Here is a 16,623-nt window from a genome sequence, read left to right on the forward strand (position 1 = left end):
TCTTTTTAATAAACTTCTTTAAATCTTAAAAAAACAACTTGGATGGGAGAAGCCATCAGCTTTCACAAAACTTCAACTTTAGTAAATAATATTGGGGGCTTGAAAGTTTTCGTTGAAAGCTCAAGTCATCCAGGTCACTATAAAGCACTTAAGTGCCTTTAAACCAGTCTTTTTTCACACTGTACCTATAGCACAGCGGCCACTGTTTTATGAACCAGTGTCTCTTTCAATGAGATGACATTGGTGTGATTCAACATTGACACTCGTCGGCCTCTTCTCTCAGACCTCCAACCAGGTCGACAGTGATGATGGCGGCCCCTGCTGTAGATACCTGTGCAGTAAAAGACTTTATTTCACAATGGCTAATAAACTGATTCCAGGTGCTATCATTTAGAGCAGTGGTTCTCAAATCTTAAAATGCTTCAGAATCATCTGTAGGGCTTGTTAACAAACTCCTAGGAGGTACCACCCTGAAGTTCCTGGCTCAACAGTTTGGGGATAGGTGGGAAAGTACATGTCTAATAAATTCTGAGAAGATGCTGATGGATTATTATTATTATTTATTTTGGTACTGGAGACTGAATTCAGAAGTCTCCTACCTCCAAGCTACACCTCCAGTCCAATTTTTTGTTTTTAGTTTGAAACAGTGTCTCTCTAGGTTGATAGTGGTCTCACTACTTGCTGAGCCTGTTCTTGAACTTGTTAATTCTCTCTGAGCCTCCCAAGCACTGGGATTACAAGTGTGTGCCACCACACTGGCTAATGATGCTGATATATTAGAAACCCCACTTTGAGAGTCACTGACTTCGCAACTATGACTTTAGATCTGTCGTACAAATGTCACCTTTTCTGAATCTTCTTCCCCTTTCCCTCCAAATCTGTCGTTCCTCTCTTTTTAAAATGGTATAAACTAGCTATATTAGGGTCTACAATACTGACTCTGATTTTGAGCAATTACTTGGCTATTAAGGCATATTACCAGCATTATTTGAGGTTATCCTCAAACTATTTAAAGTGCTAGCATTCCTCACAATCTGAAGTTATGACTCTCCTTTCATGCAGCATACTCAAGACAAATAACTTTCACATGTACAAAAATGAGAAAGGAGAGATTTAAAATACATTGCTTTCATTGATATAGCCTTAGTATTTAGCAATAAAATTACAATAAACCTTGTATAAGAGTATAGTTTTTGCTTTGAGTAGAAAAGGCACAAGGTAACAACATCCTAAGGTTAGAAAACAAATTGTGGATAATTTGGTTGTACTTTTCAGTGATAATGATGAATTGGGCAAAAAAAAAAAGCATGAAAATGAGATATTATCTTTTAAGAAAATCTTTCTTAAATAGTGTGTCTATATCTTATCTCAGTTCAATCAGGACACCTCCCGCTATACTGTGAGATGAACATCTTTTCCTGAACACCTGTTTTACTTTTAATTTTAAAGTGAATATTGGACAGAAGGATTTTGCAGAGGGACAAATATGAAATGGCACTTTGAATCAGATCTTATATTGATGGAGAACATACAACCCCCCGTTGGGTGTGTGTTAAGGGCACGCCTTTCTGCTCCCCACCACCCCGCTTTCAGCCCCAGGCTCGGGGCAGCTCACTGGATTGGCAATGCATTGTAAATAAGTGGGGGAGAACGTGCGACCACACTGTCAGTGTTCCTGGGAGGACCTCTCCTCTCCTGGGTTGCTTCTCTGCTCTGTCAGACCCAGGAATCACTCTAAAGCATGTGTTGCTGTGCACTCCATCAGCGCCTGGACCACAGCTCAAAAAGCACGTTTGAATCTTCCCCTTCTTTCTTAATAGAAGCCAGCATGCCTGACTACCTACTATCTACTTCACTTTTGTTGGATAGAAGAATATGATAATGTCAATTGATCTGAGAGATGGAAATTATTATCTATCAGGAGTTACTACAACATTTTTATCTTAATACAGAGTCTTGCAGATCATATGCTAAACAAGAAACGTTAGCATTGATAGGTGATAAACCTGAGAAAGTTGCATAAATGAGTGACAAAATTTGTGAAAATAATGTTCAATAGGATATACTGTATGTGGTTTTGAAAGATAGCTTTTGAGCAATATAATATTATATTTTATATATATTTTCTCAGATGTCACATTTTAATGGTATCTTTTGTGATATTTAAAAAAAATCTATTAAGTCAACTGACATACATCTATTGTTAATTGACAGTCAGTAATTGCTACTTCTTTTAGTAGCCAAAAAAAAAAAAATCATTGAATAATGTGTGGTGATTTTTAACAGCCAATTTGAATGTGAGGTTAAAATAACAAGGAATTATAAAAAGAATTAGAAATGTTCAAACACTTATCTGACACAAATTTTAATACATGAAGCTAAAAGTGAAACAGTCTGAAATAAGTTCAATTGAAGATTAGATATTTAACATTTTTAAGTTAAAAGTTGAGAAATTATTTAAAACTTTTTTTTTTATTTCCAAAGCAATAAAAATTTAAAAATGAATCAGCAAGTACTTTTAGCCTTAGGTCATAGGGATAATAAAACTTGTGTTTACAGAGATTTTTTTTAGAGAATGGTTTGACTCAGGCATCCTTGCCATAGGAATAAATATTCTACCAGTTCTGAAGCGAGCCTGCCCCGTTGGCTGCTGGGAGTGTGCTTATGCTGGTGAGCACAACTTGCTCTGAGAGTTTTGAGACGTTGTCGTAGTTGCTGATCTGGGTGGTGAGGGACTTCCGGCTCTCTGTGCTGGTCCGTCCTCGGGCTAGCCGATCCTCTTGGCGATGGTGAACGCCAAGGCAACAGCAGGAAAATGCGGCTTTAAATTCCTCCCGAAATTTTCCTGGCAAATCGGGGAGAATGAAAGGAAAAGGGATTATCTACGAATGTTTCTACAAATAATACACAGGGCAGGACTGGGTTTCTCCCTTAGGTTAAACCAATGACAAGGGACAAATATTGCCAGATGTACCAATTTGCAAAGATGGAGAAAATGGAAAGAGGAAATTAGATGTATGGGACGTTTGGTGGACTCTTAAAACAATGAGATTTTTCAAAAAATAATGAGACTGATATACATATCAGCTTTTTCATACCTTTTTATTCACACTTCATGGATTTGTGGGTGGAAGTCTATGGTAATTATAAGACTATAATAGAATGCTTATCTAGAGAAGAATACCCAGAGACACCAAATATATATGTGTGTGTGTGTGTGTGTGTGTGTGTGTGTGTGTGTGTGTGTGTGTGGTACTGGGGTTCCTGGAAACCCTTCCACCTCCGGGCTATACACCCAAACCTATTTTTATATTTTTTTATTTGGAAACAGGGTTTCTTAAGCCAGCGCGGCTGGCTTCGAACCAGCACGACCCTCCTGTCTCTGCCTCCTAAGCGCGGGGATTACAAGCGTGCGCCACCACGCCTGGCTGCGACACCTAATAATTTTAAAAATAATGAAGTCTATGTCATACATTGCCAAAACCCTAGAGAAATGACCCCTCCATTGAATTCTGAAGAGATTACAACTGACACACACTAACATTCAACAAAATAGCTAGAAAAAAAATACATTAAATATCTGTAAAATTCCAGTTTTGAATCTACATAAAGTAGAATAAAAAACTGAAAGGGGGGATTTTTTTTTTTTTTTTTTTTGTGGCACTGGGGTTCCTGGAAACCCTTCTACCTCCAGGCTACACTCCCAGACCTATTTTTTTAATACTTTTATTTGGAAACAGGGTCTTTTTATTTTTATTTGGAAACAGCTAGCAAGGCTGGCTTCCAACCAGTGCGATCCTCCTGTCTCCGCCTCCTAAACGCGGGGATTACAAGTGTGCACTACCATGCCCGGCGTTGGGGAAACCTTTTGAAGTACTCCTCATCTCTAAATTACTGACGGGCAACTAAAGAATATTAAGAATTAAGTAATCACCTTTATTAGGGCAGATGACAGTATTGGAACTGTCATGTCTTTTCTCTGATCCTCCACAATCCTCCACTACCCCATGGGGTCACTGATAGATGAATGTGCCTGGGACAGTAGCCGCTCCCACCAGATTCTCAGTGATTATCAGCCACCTTCCCTAACTCCTTTTTCACTCTTAATCCACGCCTTCCACGTGGTCAGTGGTTTCTGCCTCCAATTTTTCTCTTCCAATTCCTGATATGGTTCACTTGCTTAGTGCAAGGCTCAAACTGGGCTTTATTCATGTCCAATGCAATGACTCTTTTTTTTTTTTTAAAGTTAATGCTTTTAAAACAGCTTTAGTCATTGTGCAATAACTTTTTAAAAACAGTTATTTTTGAAAATTGTTTATATGTTTTTATCATTTTAGATAATATGATAAATAAGATAAATTGCATAAAATAAATTGGCTCTCTATCCAATAAAAATACTTATATTTTAAAATAGAAACAAAAACAGCCACCAACTTAGAAAAGAAAATAATGCAAAAATATAGTTAATTAAAACAGAATTCTATTTGTGGACAGCCTCAGCTATTTACTGAGGCCCTTTGCAACTCAGTGAGACCCTGTTTCAAAATAGAGAATAAAAACGGGCCTGGGGTTGTAGCTCAGTGGTAGAATGCCACTGGGTTTCATCCCCAGAACTGAAAAAACAACAATAGGAAAAAAAATAATTCTAAAAGTCAAGCAAGCAAAATATAAATAAAACAATACATATGTATATAGATAGTGTGTGTGTTACTAAGGATTGAACCTAAGAAATTTCTACCTCCAAGCCATACCCCAATCTTTCTTTCTTTCTTTCTTGTTTGTTTGTTTGTTTATTTATTTATTTATTTATTTGTGGTACTGGGGATGGAACCCAAGGGTATTCTACCTCAGAGCTACACTCCCAGCCCTAGTTTTTATTTTTTATTTTGAAACAGGGCCTCACTGAGTTGCAAAGGGCCTCACTAAGTTCTCTGAGCCTGCAATCCTCCTGTCTCAGCCTCACAAATGCTGGGATTAAAAGCATGTGCCACCTCGCCTGGCTTCTTCATTTTTAATTTTTTTTCATGAATTTCCAAAGATTTTTATATGACCAATAAACACATGAATATCACTCATCATTATCATAATATAACTAATCACATCTTCCAAACTCTGAAAGAAAACAACTTCCAGCCAAAAATTTCCTACCCAACAAAACTATCAAATTAGATGGGGAAATAAGAAGCTTCCATGAAGGAATTTATGCCTTCAAAACCATCAGGGTCTCAGCCAGGCATGGTGGTGCATGCTTGTAATCCCAATACTTAGAGACAAAGAAAGGAGGATCACAGGTTTGAGGACAGCCTTAGGGAGGGCCGCATAAAATAGTGAGACCCTGTTTCAAAAAAAAAAAAAAAGAATGAAAGAAAAGAAAGGAAGAGAAAGGAAGAGAAGAAAAGAAGAGAAGAGAAATAAAGTAGGGCTGGGGATGTAACTCAGAGGCAAAATGTTCCTGGGTCCAATCCCCAGTAACATATACACAAAATAAAAAACAAACATCAGAAAACAAAAGTAAAGAAAAAATAAAAGGAAATAGGGTTTGCCTAAGTTTTGCTGAGGCTCTTACTAAGTTGTTCAGATTGACCTTGAATCTGGAATCCTCCTGTATCAGCCTTCCAGATATTGGGATTACAGATGTGTGCCCCCAAGCCTGGCTATTTATTTTAAAAAATGCTTTTTTTGGTACATTGTAATTACAATATTTCTTCAATTTTTATGACTATGTAATTCCAGAGACAGAGGTAGATTGAGTAAGTTATAGTGTGTAGCTTATGGGTTATTTATGAATAGCTTTTTGTGGTCAATAAGAATCTTGAGATAAATTCAATAGTGTTATCTACAAAAGAAATTAAATATAGAGAAATAACTAAAAGTGAAAGGTTCTAATTCAATCAATCTCAATTAGCCTAGATATTTTCACAAAGAAATAGTACATCAAGGTAAAAGAGATAAAATGTTCTCTCTGATTGTGAATCATAATTTTAAAACATGACAGATAAGAATCTGTGCTATCCGTTTCTCACAATTTTTACTTTCTTCCTATCACAACATTTCTTCTATGTTTTAGCAGAAAATAAAATCACTTGGCTAATTTTCTCTGATGAATAAGGTTAACGGTCTCATAAAGAAAGGAACTCCAGATAAATCAGGTGAAAGAAAAGATCACAAGTAGTAACTAAGCTCTCTACATACTCTGTTGGTTATCGATTGCTCGTCTTTGGTCAGCACTGTGGCATAGAGAAGAAACAGTTGAAAACTTACCACTGAGAAAATTATAAATAATTGGGTTTGCAGCACTATTGGCATATACAAGCCAGTGTGAAAATGTAAACCAGGCATAAACAGTCTCTCTGTCTTCGGTGTGGGTAAACATCCCAAACACTCTGTAGGAAAAGAAAGAGAGTAAAAAAATCCAGAATGAGTCTAGTAAGTACATTTCAGATTATTAAATCCAAAGATGATCAAGGCCATCTCTATTAAGGACTTTTCTCAATCAGGTCAGAGCAAAAATATTTCTCTTTTCCTCCAGCAGCTAAAGCACTGCTTCTTGCTGATAAGAATACGGGAGCTGAACATGTCGGTTCGTCTTTTCATTTCATTTTTGATACAAGTGAGCAATGTTGTGTTGATATTCTACTATACATATCATAGAAAAAGCACTTCTGACTTGCAGTCTTTAATTACTTCTTACTTCTTTGTGCATTGATCAAGGTATCATATTTGTTTAACTCTAGTCATCCTAGCCTTGTTGGAATTTAGTTGCTGGGATTTTTTCGTACATAGCAGAGGCAGAATTTTCTAATATATTTAGATTTATAAGTTATATTTTTCATGTATTCTACCGTGGGAAATATTTTGCTTTATTATTATTATTTTTTTTTGTAGTACTGGGGATTGAACCCAGGAGAATTCTACCACTGAGCTGCATCTCAGTCCTTTTTTATTTTCCTTTTTAAATGGGGTCTTGCTAAGTTACTGAACACTGGCTTTGAGCCTGTGATCCTCCTGTCTTAGACTCCTAAGTACTAGATGATAGGTGTGTGCCGTTGTGCCTCATTATAACTACAATATATGATATCTAAAACATCTAAAAGGATATTTTCAGATTTGTTCCATTCTTAGAAATAGCTCCTCTAACAAATTCTCTTCACTAACCTACAACAGATAACTTGCAGGTACTCAATAAATGTATAGGTCAAAGATTATAATGTATTTCCTGCTGGGGACCCCATTACTGATTTATGGTTTGTGCCCTATCTCTGTTGTTTTTTTTTTTTTTTTTCAATTACATTGGATAGAAATGAGTGCCTGGAACACTGATGTACTACAAAGTACTAGAGATTTGTGAAAAAATATAAGATAGAGTGAAAAAACAGGGACAAATGGAACTCAGAATATGTTATTACCCTCAACTTACAAAATCTCTGCAGTTTTGGAAAAACAGAACTGCTCTAAAGAAGTTGGTTTTGACTAACCAGACGCAAAGTTGCTTCAAGGAAAGGAAGCCAGAATTTCTTATGTACGAGAGAAAAATAAAACAGGTTTACTATGTGAGGGCAAATTTAGAGATAAATATTTTAAGAGCATGTATATGATAAGAAAAAGGAAATGATTCTCGAGATCCTTTTTAAGACATTAAAACTCTGTGGGGGAAAAAAAACCCAGAATGTTCCAAAACTTGAAAATATTTTAAATCAAATGTAGGTTTATTTCATAAGAGAGCTATTTGTTTTCCTTGGACAGAAAGGGTTTTAAGTCCGAAAAGTAAGAGAAATATTACCTGCAAGTATTTGGAAATAATTAAAGGAAAAGGTGCAAGAGCTGATATATAGAAAATTCAAATGAGCAGTAAATTCAATTTTCATTGAATCTTGAATTACTAATAAGAAGGGGTGGGAGGAGCCCCACCCAGTATGTTTGCTTATAATGTTCTTAACAGCATAACACCGGATCTAGTAAAAGACCAGGATAAATATGTAGGGGTTTCTGGTAGCAAGAAAAATAAAGGGTTTGGGTATGAAAAAATATGGAAGGGAAAACAATTTTGGTTTTCCCAAGAGCTAGTATATGTCTTATGGACCCAAGCCACTAAAAACTTATACCTCTAAGGTGGTAACTGGAGTAAATGATATGACTGGGCAAACATTTATTTTCCATTTCTTCTCCTCCAATGAAAAAGCCATTAGGCAATCAGAAACAAGGGCCAGAGAGAATGAGGAATCTTTGCAGCTGGCTAGACCACCTCTAGTCCCACTCAAGCCAGAGCTGCCGCTCTCCAGGGTCCCCAGCTGTGAGGAATTGGATATTGACTCTGAGTCAGGAAAAGAGAAGAGGAGCAAGTCTAGGTTAGGGTTGAAGTCTATTATAAACAGAATTAGTATAGTCTTGAGACCAGTCTATTTGTTACAGTTTTGATAATTCCCAGTAAAGTTGGCCAGCCTTGAAGTTCAGTGTGAACCGCAGCCTGTGCATCTGCTAGCCATGTTATTGGTTATTTGGGATCTTCATTGTTATGTCTGCCACCTAACTATAAACTTTCCCTCATGGAGAATTTCTGGGTCTGTTTTATTAGTATTCATCATGAGCTTATTTCAGTAACCTCAAGAGATGCATTTTCTCTCTGTTTAAATATTCTGCAGAGAGGATCTGCTTTGATTACTTTTTGTTGTTGTTTTGGTGCTCAAAACAAAACCTTCTTATCTCTTTTGATCCTTCAGAAATAATTTTTTCATGATTACCTATGTCTCTGAGAACAAAGTTTTGCAAAATCCATTTGTTCTCATCAAAAAGGAACTCCAAGCTGTAAATGAAGTGTGTGTGTGTGTGTGTGTGTGTGTGTGTGTGTGTGTGGTTTTGTTTCTGACATTAGGCCTTCTTCTACATCTAAGACTCAGCAATTAGTTGAAGAGTTAGAAGAACATCTGTTTTATGTCTGCCATTCTACTGAGAATCTGCATGGACAAGAGCATTTGTCTGAGCACCTCAAAGGCTGTATACTTTACCTGTTGGTGAGGACTTATGCAAATGGGCCATCTGGCATGACAACTTCTCTGGGCAGACAGTTTAGATTTTGTTTTCTTTCTCCCTAACAAAATAAAGTTTTTCTTGAAAATGCCAACCCCCTTCATTTTCAGAGAATAGATGAAATGTACCTTTTTAGCACATTCAGGATGCTAATTGGAAGATAGCAAATGGCAAACACCAACAGCACAACCATCAGCATCCGGGCTGTTTTCCTTCTGGCTCGGATCTGCTTTATTTCAGCAGCCACAGCGCTAATCCGGGACTTGGTGGGCTGCCCTGGCCCCCGAGGCTGTGAAACCGGCTGCAGGGGCTTCCATTTTCTCTGAACTACGGATGAGGTTCCAGGAATCTGAAAGGAGATGGGGAACTTTTATTGGAGTTGGACTTAAGGAATGTTCCACTTTGGAGAAATCATTAGAAGACACTGTTAGGAAAGTGTCCCTGACACCAACGCGCTGGGAAAGTTGACTGCCTGTTTCTTCAGAAGAATATTTGATAGGCTGACTACATCCTTGGCATTCATTTAATGGAATGCAAACAAGTGTTTGGGTGGGGGAAAAATTAAAAATCACAATTTTGCCAAAGTCTACAAAAAACAGCAAATGAAACTGAGGATTGGCAACCTTATTACCTCATTAGGAAGTTTAGATTCAGAACCTGCGCCTATGTTAGAGGGAAGGAAAACCTAAAGGGTAACCCAGAAAGGAACTAGAGTGGGGTTTTTCATGCATCCATACTGCCACCTGCTGTCAGGTAGAGAGATAGGGCTTTACTACCTAATCGTTTTGTTAGGTTTTCTACCTCCCAGCTTTGCACAAAGCGTATCTTTGAATGGAGAGAATAAAAGCCATCAAAACAATTCTCTGTTGTTTACTATTTGTAGTGATGAAGTTGTTTCAAACCAGTTTTGCAGTTTGGCCTTTAAAATGCGCATGAAAACATTGAGAATCTCTTGGGGGTTCCCATTCCCCTTTCAAAGGGATAGCATTGTATCAACAGTTACACGACGCGTACTTTTCCATTTCTTTTCGAAGTTATTTGATAAAAGCGGGAAGTCCTGCCAAGTATAATATTTTCTTAATTATAAGCTCATGAAGATTGATAGGGTTTATTGAGCAAAACAATAAAATACAGCATGCATTGTTTTATAAGAGGAAGATTGCCAACAAGCACAGCATACAACCATCTTAGTTCTATCAAGATTACTCAGCTGTTGCTTTGATCTCTGTGTTATACGCCAGAACAGTCCAATGGGTCCCTGTGGTCCAATGGGTCCCTGTGGATGCTAGAGAGATTCTGTTGCTTTTTACACCACAGAATCATAGTGTCTTAGATGGTGTTTAATTTGAGAACAGAACTGTACTTTGATGTCCACACACACGAACTGATATGATGCTCTTGGACCATCTTCTCTCTCTTGAAGAGAGAGATGATGCTAGTGGAAACCTGCCCTTAAAGAGAGGCCATCTGACTTCTTACTTTCTTGTGCCCCTGTACATCCTGTCACGTAGACTACCCTTGTCACACAGTGCAGGTGGAGCTCAATCTTTTACTCCCATAGGTGAGAGGGAGAGGGCAGTTGAGATTCCTTCTACTTCTGTGACTCTCTTTTAAGTACTCATTTTTTAAACAGCTGAGGTAAAGTGGCAATGGATGTTGAAAGGTTTCAGAAAAACTCTAGTGTGAAAGCCCTGTCTACTAAATGGTCTTGATTGTTTTCTAAATGATCTCGAGGAGGTCAGTGGAACTTGAGTGATTCTATTACTGGGTGTACCCTGAAGGAGAGAGCTGACATCCTGTATCTGATGACTTCAGCATCTATGAGGAACATCTCCCAGAAAGAGCGACAGCCATGGGCAGCCTAGTTAGGATCCCTGCCATCAGAAAAAGATGATAACCTAAATAAGTATTGAAGATGTTTAAACCCACAACTCAGTTTGAGTATATATCCATTTCTCCATTGACATGCTGTCCAGAGAAGTTGAGTATTCAGAGAAACTCAACACAAAATTGATTAGAAGTCACAAAGCAAGCTTTAGGAATGATGTGTAAGGATGCATTCTGAAAAACAGGTTATTCAAAATCCTTATAAATTTTGATCAAGCAGATTACTGAGAATGATTCCTGAAATATCTAAGTTCTTATCTTTAAGATGTTTGAAGACATAATTTTCATTCAGGCCCATCTAACTTGAAAACTCATATTTTTATATTGTGTTGCAAGGTTTGCAAACTTAAACCCAGTATGGTATGGAAGTCAGTGAACTTTAAAAGACATGTCTAAAGACATAAAAGCAGTGCTAAAGACCCAAAATGTGTCTGAAAACTCAGTCTTGAGAGGCTGTGTTTATAAGAAGCTCTGGAGTTTGGAGCCAGTATAAGAAGACTAAATAAATAAATGGCAAATGTATCAATCCTATTAAGAATGAATCATTGCTTACAAAGAAAATTCCCAAGGAAACTGAAAAAAACCCACTGAAACTAATAAATAAACTGAGAAAGATGCAGGACAACAAAATCAATAAAAATTGATTTTTATATACTAGTAATAAGCAAATGGAAATTTAAATGGCAAAGTAGAATTTTCTATAGCAAGAGAATGGTTCCTTGGCACACATAAATAAAATATGTATACATAAAACTATTAAATGTTGTAGAGAGCTATTTTAAAAGACTTGAATAAATGAAGGTGTTCACTGTATTAGAAAACTTAATAATATTAATATGGCATTTTCCCCATATTGATCCATCAATTTAATGCAATCAATTCCACTCAAAATCACAGCAAACTTTTTATATAAATCGATACATAAATTTTAAGTTTCTTGTAAAAATTAAAAAGACGATATCCAAAACAGTTATTTTTTTAAAAAAAGCAAATTTGGAGAACATATATTATCTCATGTCAAGGAGTATAATAAATGTAATGTGTTGATTTATGGGACCTTGTGGTTGTATGTATGCCAAAGGACTAGTCTGGTTTATATGCTTTCAATTAATTTCATTAAAAAAGAGTTTGAGAAACTCATCGAAAAATGGATATGGAATTGGGAAAATACCAAGTAAAATATTGAATGTCCAGAAAAGATAACTTTTTGAAGAGAGTAAAATAGATAAGAAGGTCATAGGTAAAAAGCATATAAACAATAAAACCATGAACAGCATCACTTAATTTTTCAAAACGGTAAAGCAAAAAAACTTTAACAAATTATTCTTCAGAAGCCATTAATAACAGCCAGGTAGGGTGGCACACGCCTTTAATCCCAAGACTCGAGAGGCTGAGACTGGAGGATGGGTTCAAGGCCAACTGTAACCTTGCGAGACCCTCAATAACTTAGCAAAACCCTGTTGTTATTGTTTTTAAATTAAAGGTCTGGGGGTGTAGCTCAAAGCTTGAATGTCTTTGGATTCAATTCTTAGTGTCAAAGGAAGGAAGGGAGGGGGAAAGGAAGAAGGAAAGAAGTTGTTGGTAACTCGACTGAAAATTATATCATTGTAGTGAGAAAACTTGAAACCAGAAGAGGGCTGAGAAATCAGTAGTGTTGGGGGAGAGAAATGGGAGAAAAGAAATGGAAAATCAACATAGCAAGACCCTGTCTCAATCAATCGATCAATCAGTCAAACAACAAACTGAAAGGGCTGGAGTTGCAGCTCAGAGGTGGAATGCCCTTGGGTTCAGTTCTTCGTACCAAAGGAAGAAAGGAAAATTAGAAAGTTAATTTTATATGAGAGAAGGGGAAGCAAAATGTAGGCAGAGGGAGGAGTCTGACGGAGATGAAGCTTTTTCTTTGTACTTAACAAAAACCTGCCCTAGGAGGACAAGTGTCCAGCCTCTTTTATCCTCACCCTACCCTTTGATTCATTATTCATTCAGACATAACAGAATGCAGCAGATACTTGATAGATACTGGCTACCTCATAGGGAACAATGACCATGAGTTTCTCTGTTTGGGAGGAACAGTGGGATTTTTTTCTTATTCCTCGCACTCAGTAACATTTGAGGATTATTTGTGGGGAGAGGGATACTGAGAACTGAACCCCTGAGCTACTCCTCCAGCCCTATTTTTTTTTTTTTAAACAGGGTCTAAGTTGCTGAGGCTGGCCTCAAAGTGATCCCCCTGTCTCAGTCTGGGATTACAGGTATATGACACTGTGCCTGGCCAATAAAAAGTATTTTTCAGAAACCATAAAAATAAGTATTTTTCACCATGATCAGCTCATAATAGAGCAAACAGGTGCATAAAATAAAAATAAAAATCCATGTTATAGCATGTATGTGTACATATATATATATATATATATATATATACATGTAGTACTAGGGGTAAAACTCAGGGGATTTTCTACTTCTGGGCTTTACTCCCAGACCTATTTTATATTTTATTTGGAAACAGGGTCTCACTAAGTTGCTGAGAGCCTCACCAAGTAGCTGAGGCTGGCTTTGAACCTATGTGATCCTCCTGTCTCAGCCTCCCAAGTGCTGGGATTACAAACGTGCGCCACCACGCCCGGCTATGCTGTAACATATTTAATGAGTTGGAAATGGAGACAGTTGATTGAAGGAAGGCAGAGGAGCTTTTTCTTGTAAGAATTAAAAGCAAGGGGCTCCATAACCAGCAGGCATCCACTGAGTGTTGTAGGAACCCCAGGAATCTTCTGGATTCTTCATTTATGGTCACAGCGGTGGCACGGTAACACGTGCTGTCATTCTTTGTATTAAGTGGTCATCTGAATAGGTTCCTTTGGGTGCGTGGTAAAAGCTCAAATCATGGATCTTTGACGATTCTTCAAGCCGCTTCATTTCTTGAAGCAACTTTTCATTTTCAGCCATTTCACAATCTTGGCATGCGCCTTCCCCCCACATATTCATACAAATATCAGTTTTCTTCTCTGTACCTCTTTTGATAAATTCCATGTGTATTTTTTATGTTGTGTTTTCATTTGCACTCATTTCAGAATAGCTCCCGCTTTCCCATCTAATATCTTCTTTTACTGATTGGTTATTTTAAAGCACAATGCTCAATGTCTATATATTTCTGTATTCTCAAAAATGTTCTTTTCTTTTCTTCTTTTATTTGAGGTTGTAGGGCCAGGCACATGGTGGGCAAGTGCTCTGTCACTGAGCTACATCTGAGTCTCTCGAATTTTTCTGTGGTTAATTTTCAATATAATTCTATTCTGGTACAAAATAGTGCTTTTGTTATTCTAATTATTTAACATAAACTCAGGCTAGTTTTCTGCCCTATCCAATAAACTAGCTTAGAGATTATATTATGTACACTTGGAAAACATGTACACTCTGTTGTTTGGGTAGAGTTCTAAAGATAAATGCCAAATCTATTTGGTTGATAGTTTTTTTTCTTTGTTGTTGTTGTTGTTGTTGTTGTTGTTGCAGGTCTGGGGATGGAACCCAGGGGCATTGTACCTCCAAGCTACACCCCCTGCCCTGATTTTTATTCTTTATTTTGAAACAGGGTCTCACTAAGTTGCGGAGAGCCTCACTAAGTAGCTGAGGCTGTCTGCGAACCGCGATCCTCTGGTCTCAGCCTCCCAAATGCTGGGATTACAAGCGTGCGCCACCACGCCCAGCTGGTTGATAATTTTGTTCAAATATTCTATTTCCTTTTTGCCCCTCTGCCGACTTATTTACTCATTACTGAAAATAGAGTACTAAAGTTTTCACATATAATTGTTTATTTATATATTTATTTCCCTAATACTGTTATTATTTGTTTGGTGTATTTGTTTTCAATTGTATATAGGTACATATATATTTATTATTTTTTATCTCCCTGATGGATTGGCATTTTCAATATCATGAAAAATGCTTCTGTTTATGTATTGTAATATTTTTGACAAATTTTCTTTTGTCTGATATTAGTTTGGCACTTCAATTTTCTTTGGGTTCCTGTATTAGCAGTACATTTTTTTCATTATTTTACATTAAACCTATTTGAATTACGTGTATATGTGGGTAATGGGGATTGAACCCAAAGTGTTCTACATCTGAGCTACACTCAAGCTCTTTTTTAATTTTTTAATTTTGAAATAGCATCTCTTTAAGTTACTGTGCACTAGCCTTGCACCTGTGGTCATCCTGTTTCAACCTTCCAACAACTGGGACTTCAGGCCTGCACTGCCATGCTTGGCCTATTTGTATTTTTTAATGTGAGGGCTATCTTATGTAGATAGCATAAATTTGGATCATAGTTTTTGTTTGTTTGTTAGTTGGTTGATTTTTCTATTCTGGCAACTTATGCCCATTGAAATATTTTACTTATTTGCTTTAAATATAATTATTGAGAAGATGTAATTTGCGTTGGGCATTTTGCTATTTGTTTTCTACATGTATTTATCTATTGTGCTCCTTTATTCCTCCATCAATCCTTTAATTTTGGTTAAATAGAAATTTTCTAATATAGTATTTTAATATTTCTGGTTTTTTCACTAGATTTTTTAAAGAATTTACAATGGATAATTTAATCAAAACAAGCAACTTGGATTAATGCCAATTTAATTTCACTATTATACACAAACCTTTGCTCCAACATAGCCCTATTCTTCCTTCTTTTTTGAAATTATACCTTTAAACTGGGTGTGGTGGCGCACGCTTGTAATCCCAGCATTTGGGAGGCTGAGACCCGAGGATCACAGTTCGCAGACAGCCTCAGCTACTTAGTGAGGCCCTCTGCAACTCAGTGAGACCCAGTTTCAAAATAACGAATAAAAAATAGGACAGGGGGTGTAGCTCGGAGGTTGAATGTCCCTGGGTTCCATCCCCAGACCCACAAAAAAAAAAAAAGGAATTATACCTTTATATATTATAAGCTGAATCTTTACAGGTTTATAATTATTATTTTATGCAATTAACTTTTAATTTGGATAAGAAATCACAAACAAAACTACATTTATGCTTTTCTATGTATTTCTATGTATTTATTTACCTATGTATTTATCTTTACTGGTGCTTTTTATTTCTTTGTGTGAACCCTAATTATTGCCTTCCTAATTGTGACTCTGTAATTACAATCTGTTGTTGATTATCTCACACTACTAGAATGCTTTGTCACTGTAAGGAAAGGGTTGAAAAATAAAAGCAACAGAAGAATTTGTGATAAGATCTGGGAAACGGAAGGCCTTCCTTCTAAGTCTTTGGAAAGTTGAAATAGAGTTTCAGACCCAGATAAGTGCTTAATAAATATGTGTGTGATGAATTAACCGAGTTAACATAACGGTTAAGATTCACACGTTCAATTATCTGAAGCTTCAGAGCTAGAAAGAATGCCAAGATGCACAGAGCCAAGCAAACCAAGATTACATTCTCGAAAAGAGAAGTTTTAGAGAATAGTTTGTAGAGTTTTCCGACCTAGTGAGTTCTCTGAGTCATATTGTCAAGAAAGGGAAATTCTAAGTAATTGATGATAGCAAAGCAATAGCTAATTCTTTTAATGAGGCTTAAAGTTCTTGAGAGAGTCAGACAAGGGCACACAATTTGCTGGCTAATAATCTTATGATTACTAATTCCAAAGTCTGTAACAGATTCCCTGAATCTGTAATTTTAAGCAAATAGGACAGACCTTCATTTGATGGCTCAGCTGAT

The 16,623-nt window shown here is 36.8% G+C and overlaps 1 protein-coding gene across 1 annotated transcript in view; it reads right to left on the minus strand.

Annotated features, from left to right (window-relative positions):
* Positions 1 to 279: 279 nt before the first annotated feature.
* HCRTR2 (hypocretin receptor 2) overlaps positions 280 to 16,623 on the minus strand; it is a gene marked incomplete at both ends in the record, with an annotated part of 107,751 nt that continues 91,407 nt past the window's right edge. The window contains 4 exons of the mRNA XM_080700181.1: positions 280 to 331; positions 2,620 to 2,845; positions 6,262 to 6,383; positions 9,153 to 9,373. Of these exons, the coding sequence (XP_080556307.1) occupies positions 280 to 331; positions 2,620 to 2,845; positions 6,262 to 6,383; positions 9,153 to 9,373 (621 nt within the window). The remainder of the gene's footprint in view (positions 332 to 2,619; positions 2,846 to 6,261; positions 6,384 to 9,152; positions 9,374 to 16,623) is intronic.

This window comes from Muscardinus avellanarius (genome assembly GCF_963383645.1).
Source record: "Muscardinus avellanarius genome assembly, chromosome: 8".
Taxonomy (NCBI): Eukaryota; Metazoa; Chordata; class Mammalia; order Rodentia; family Gliridae; genus Muscardinus; species Muscardinus avellanarius.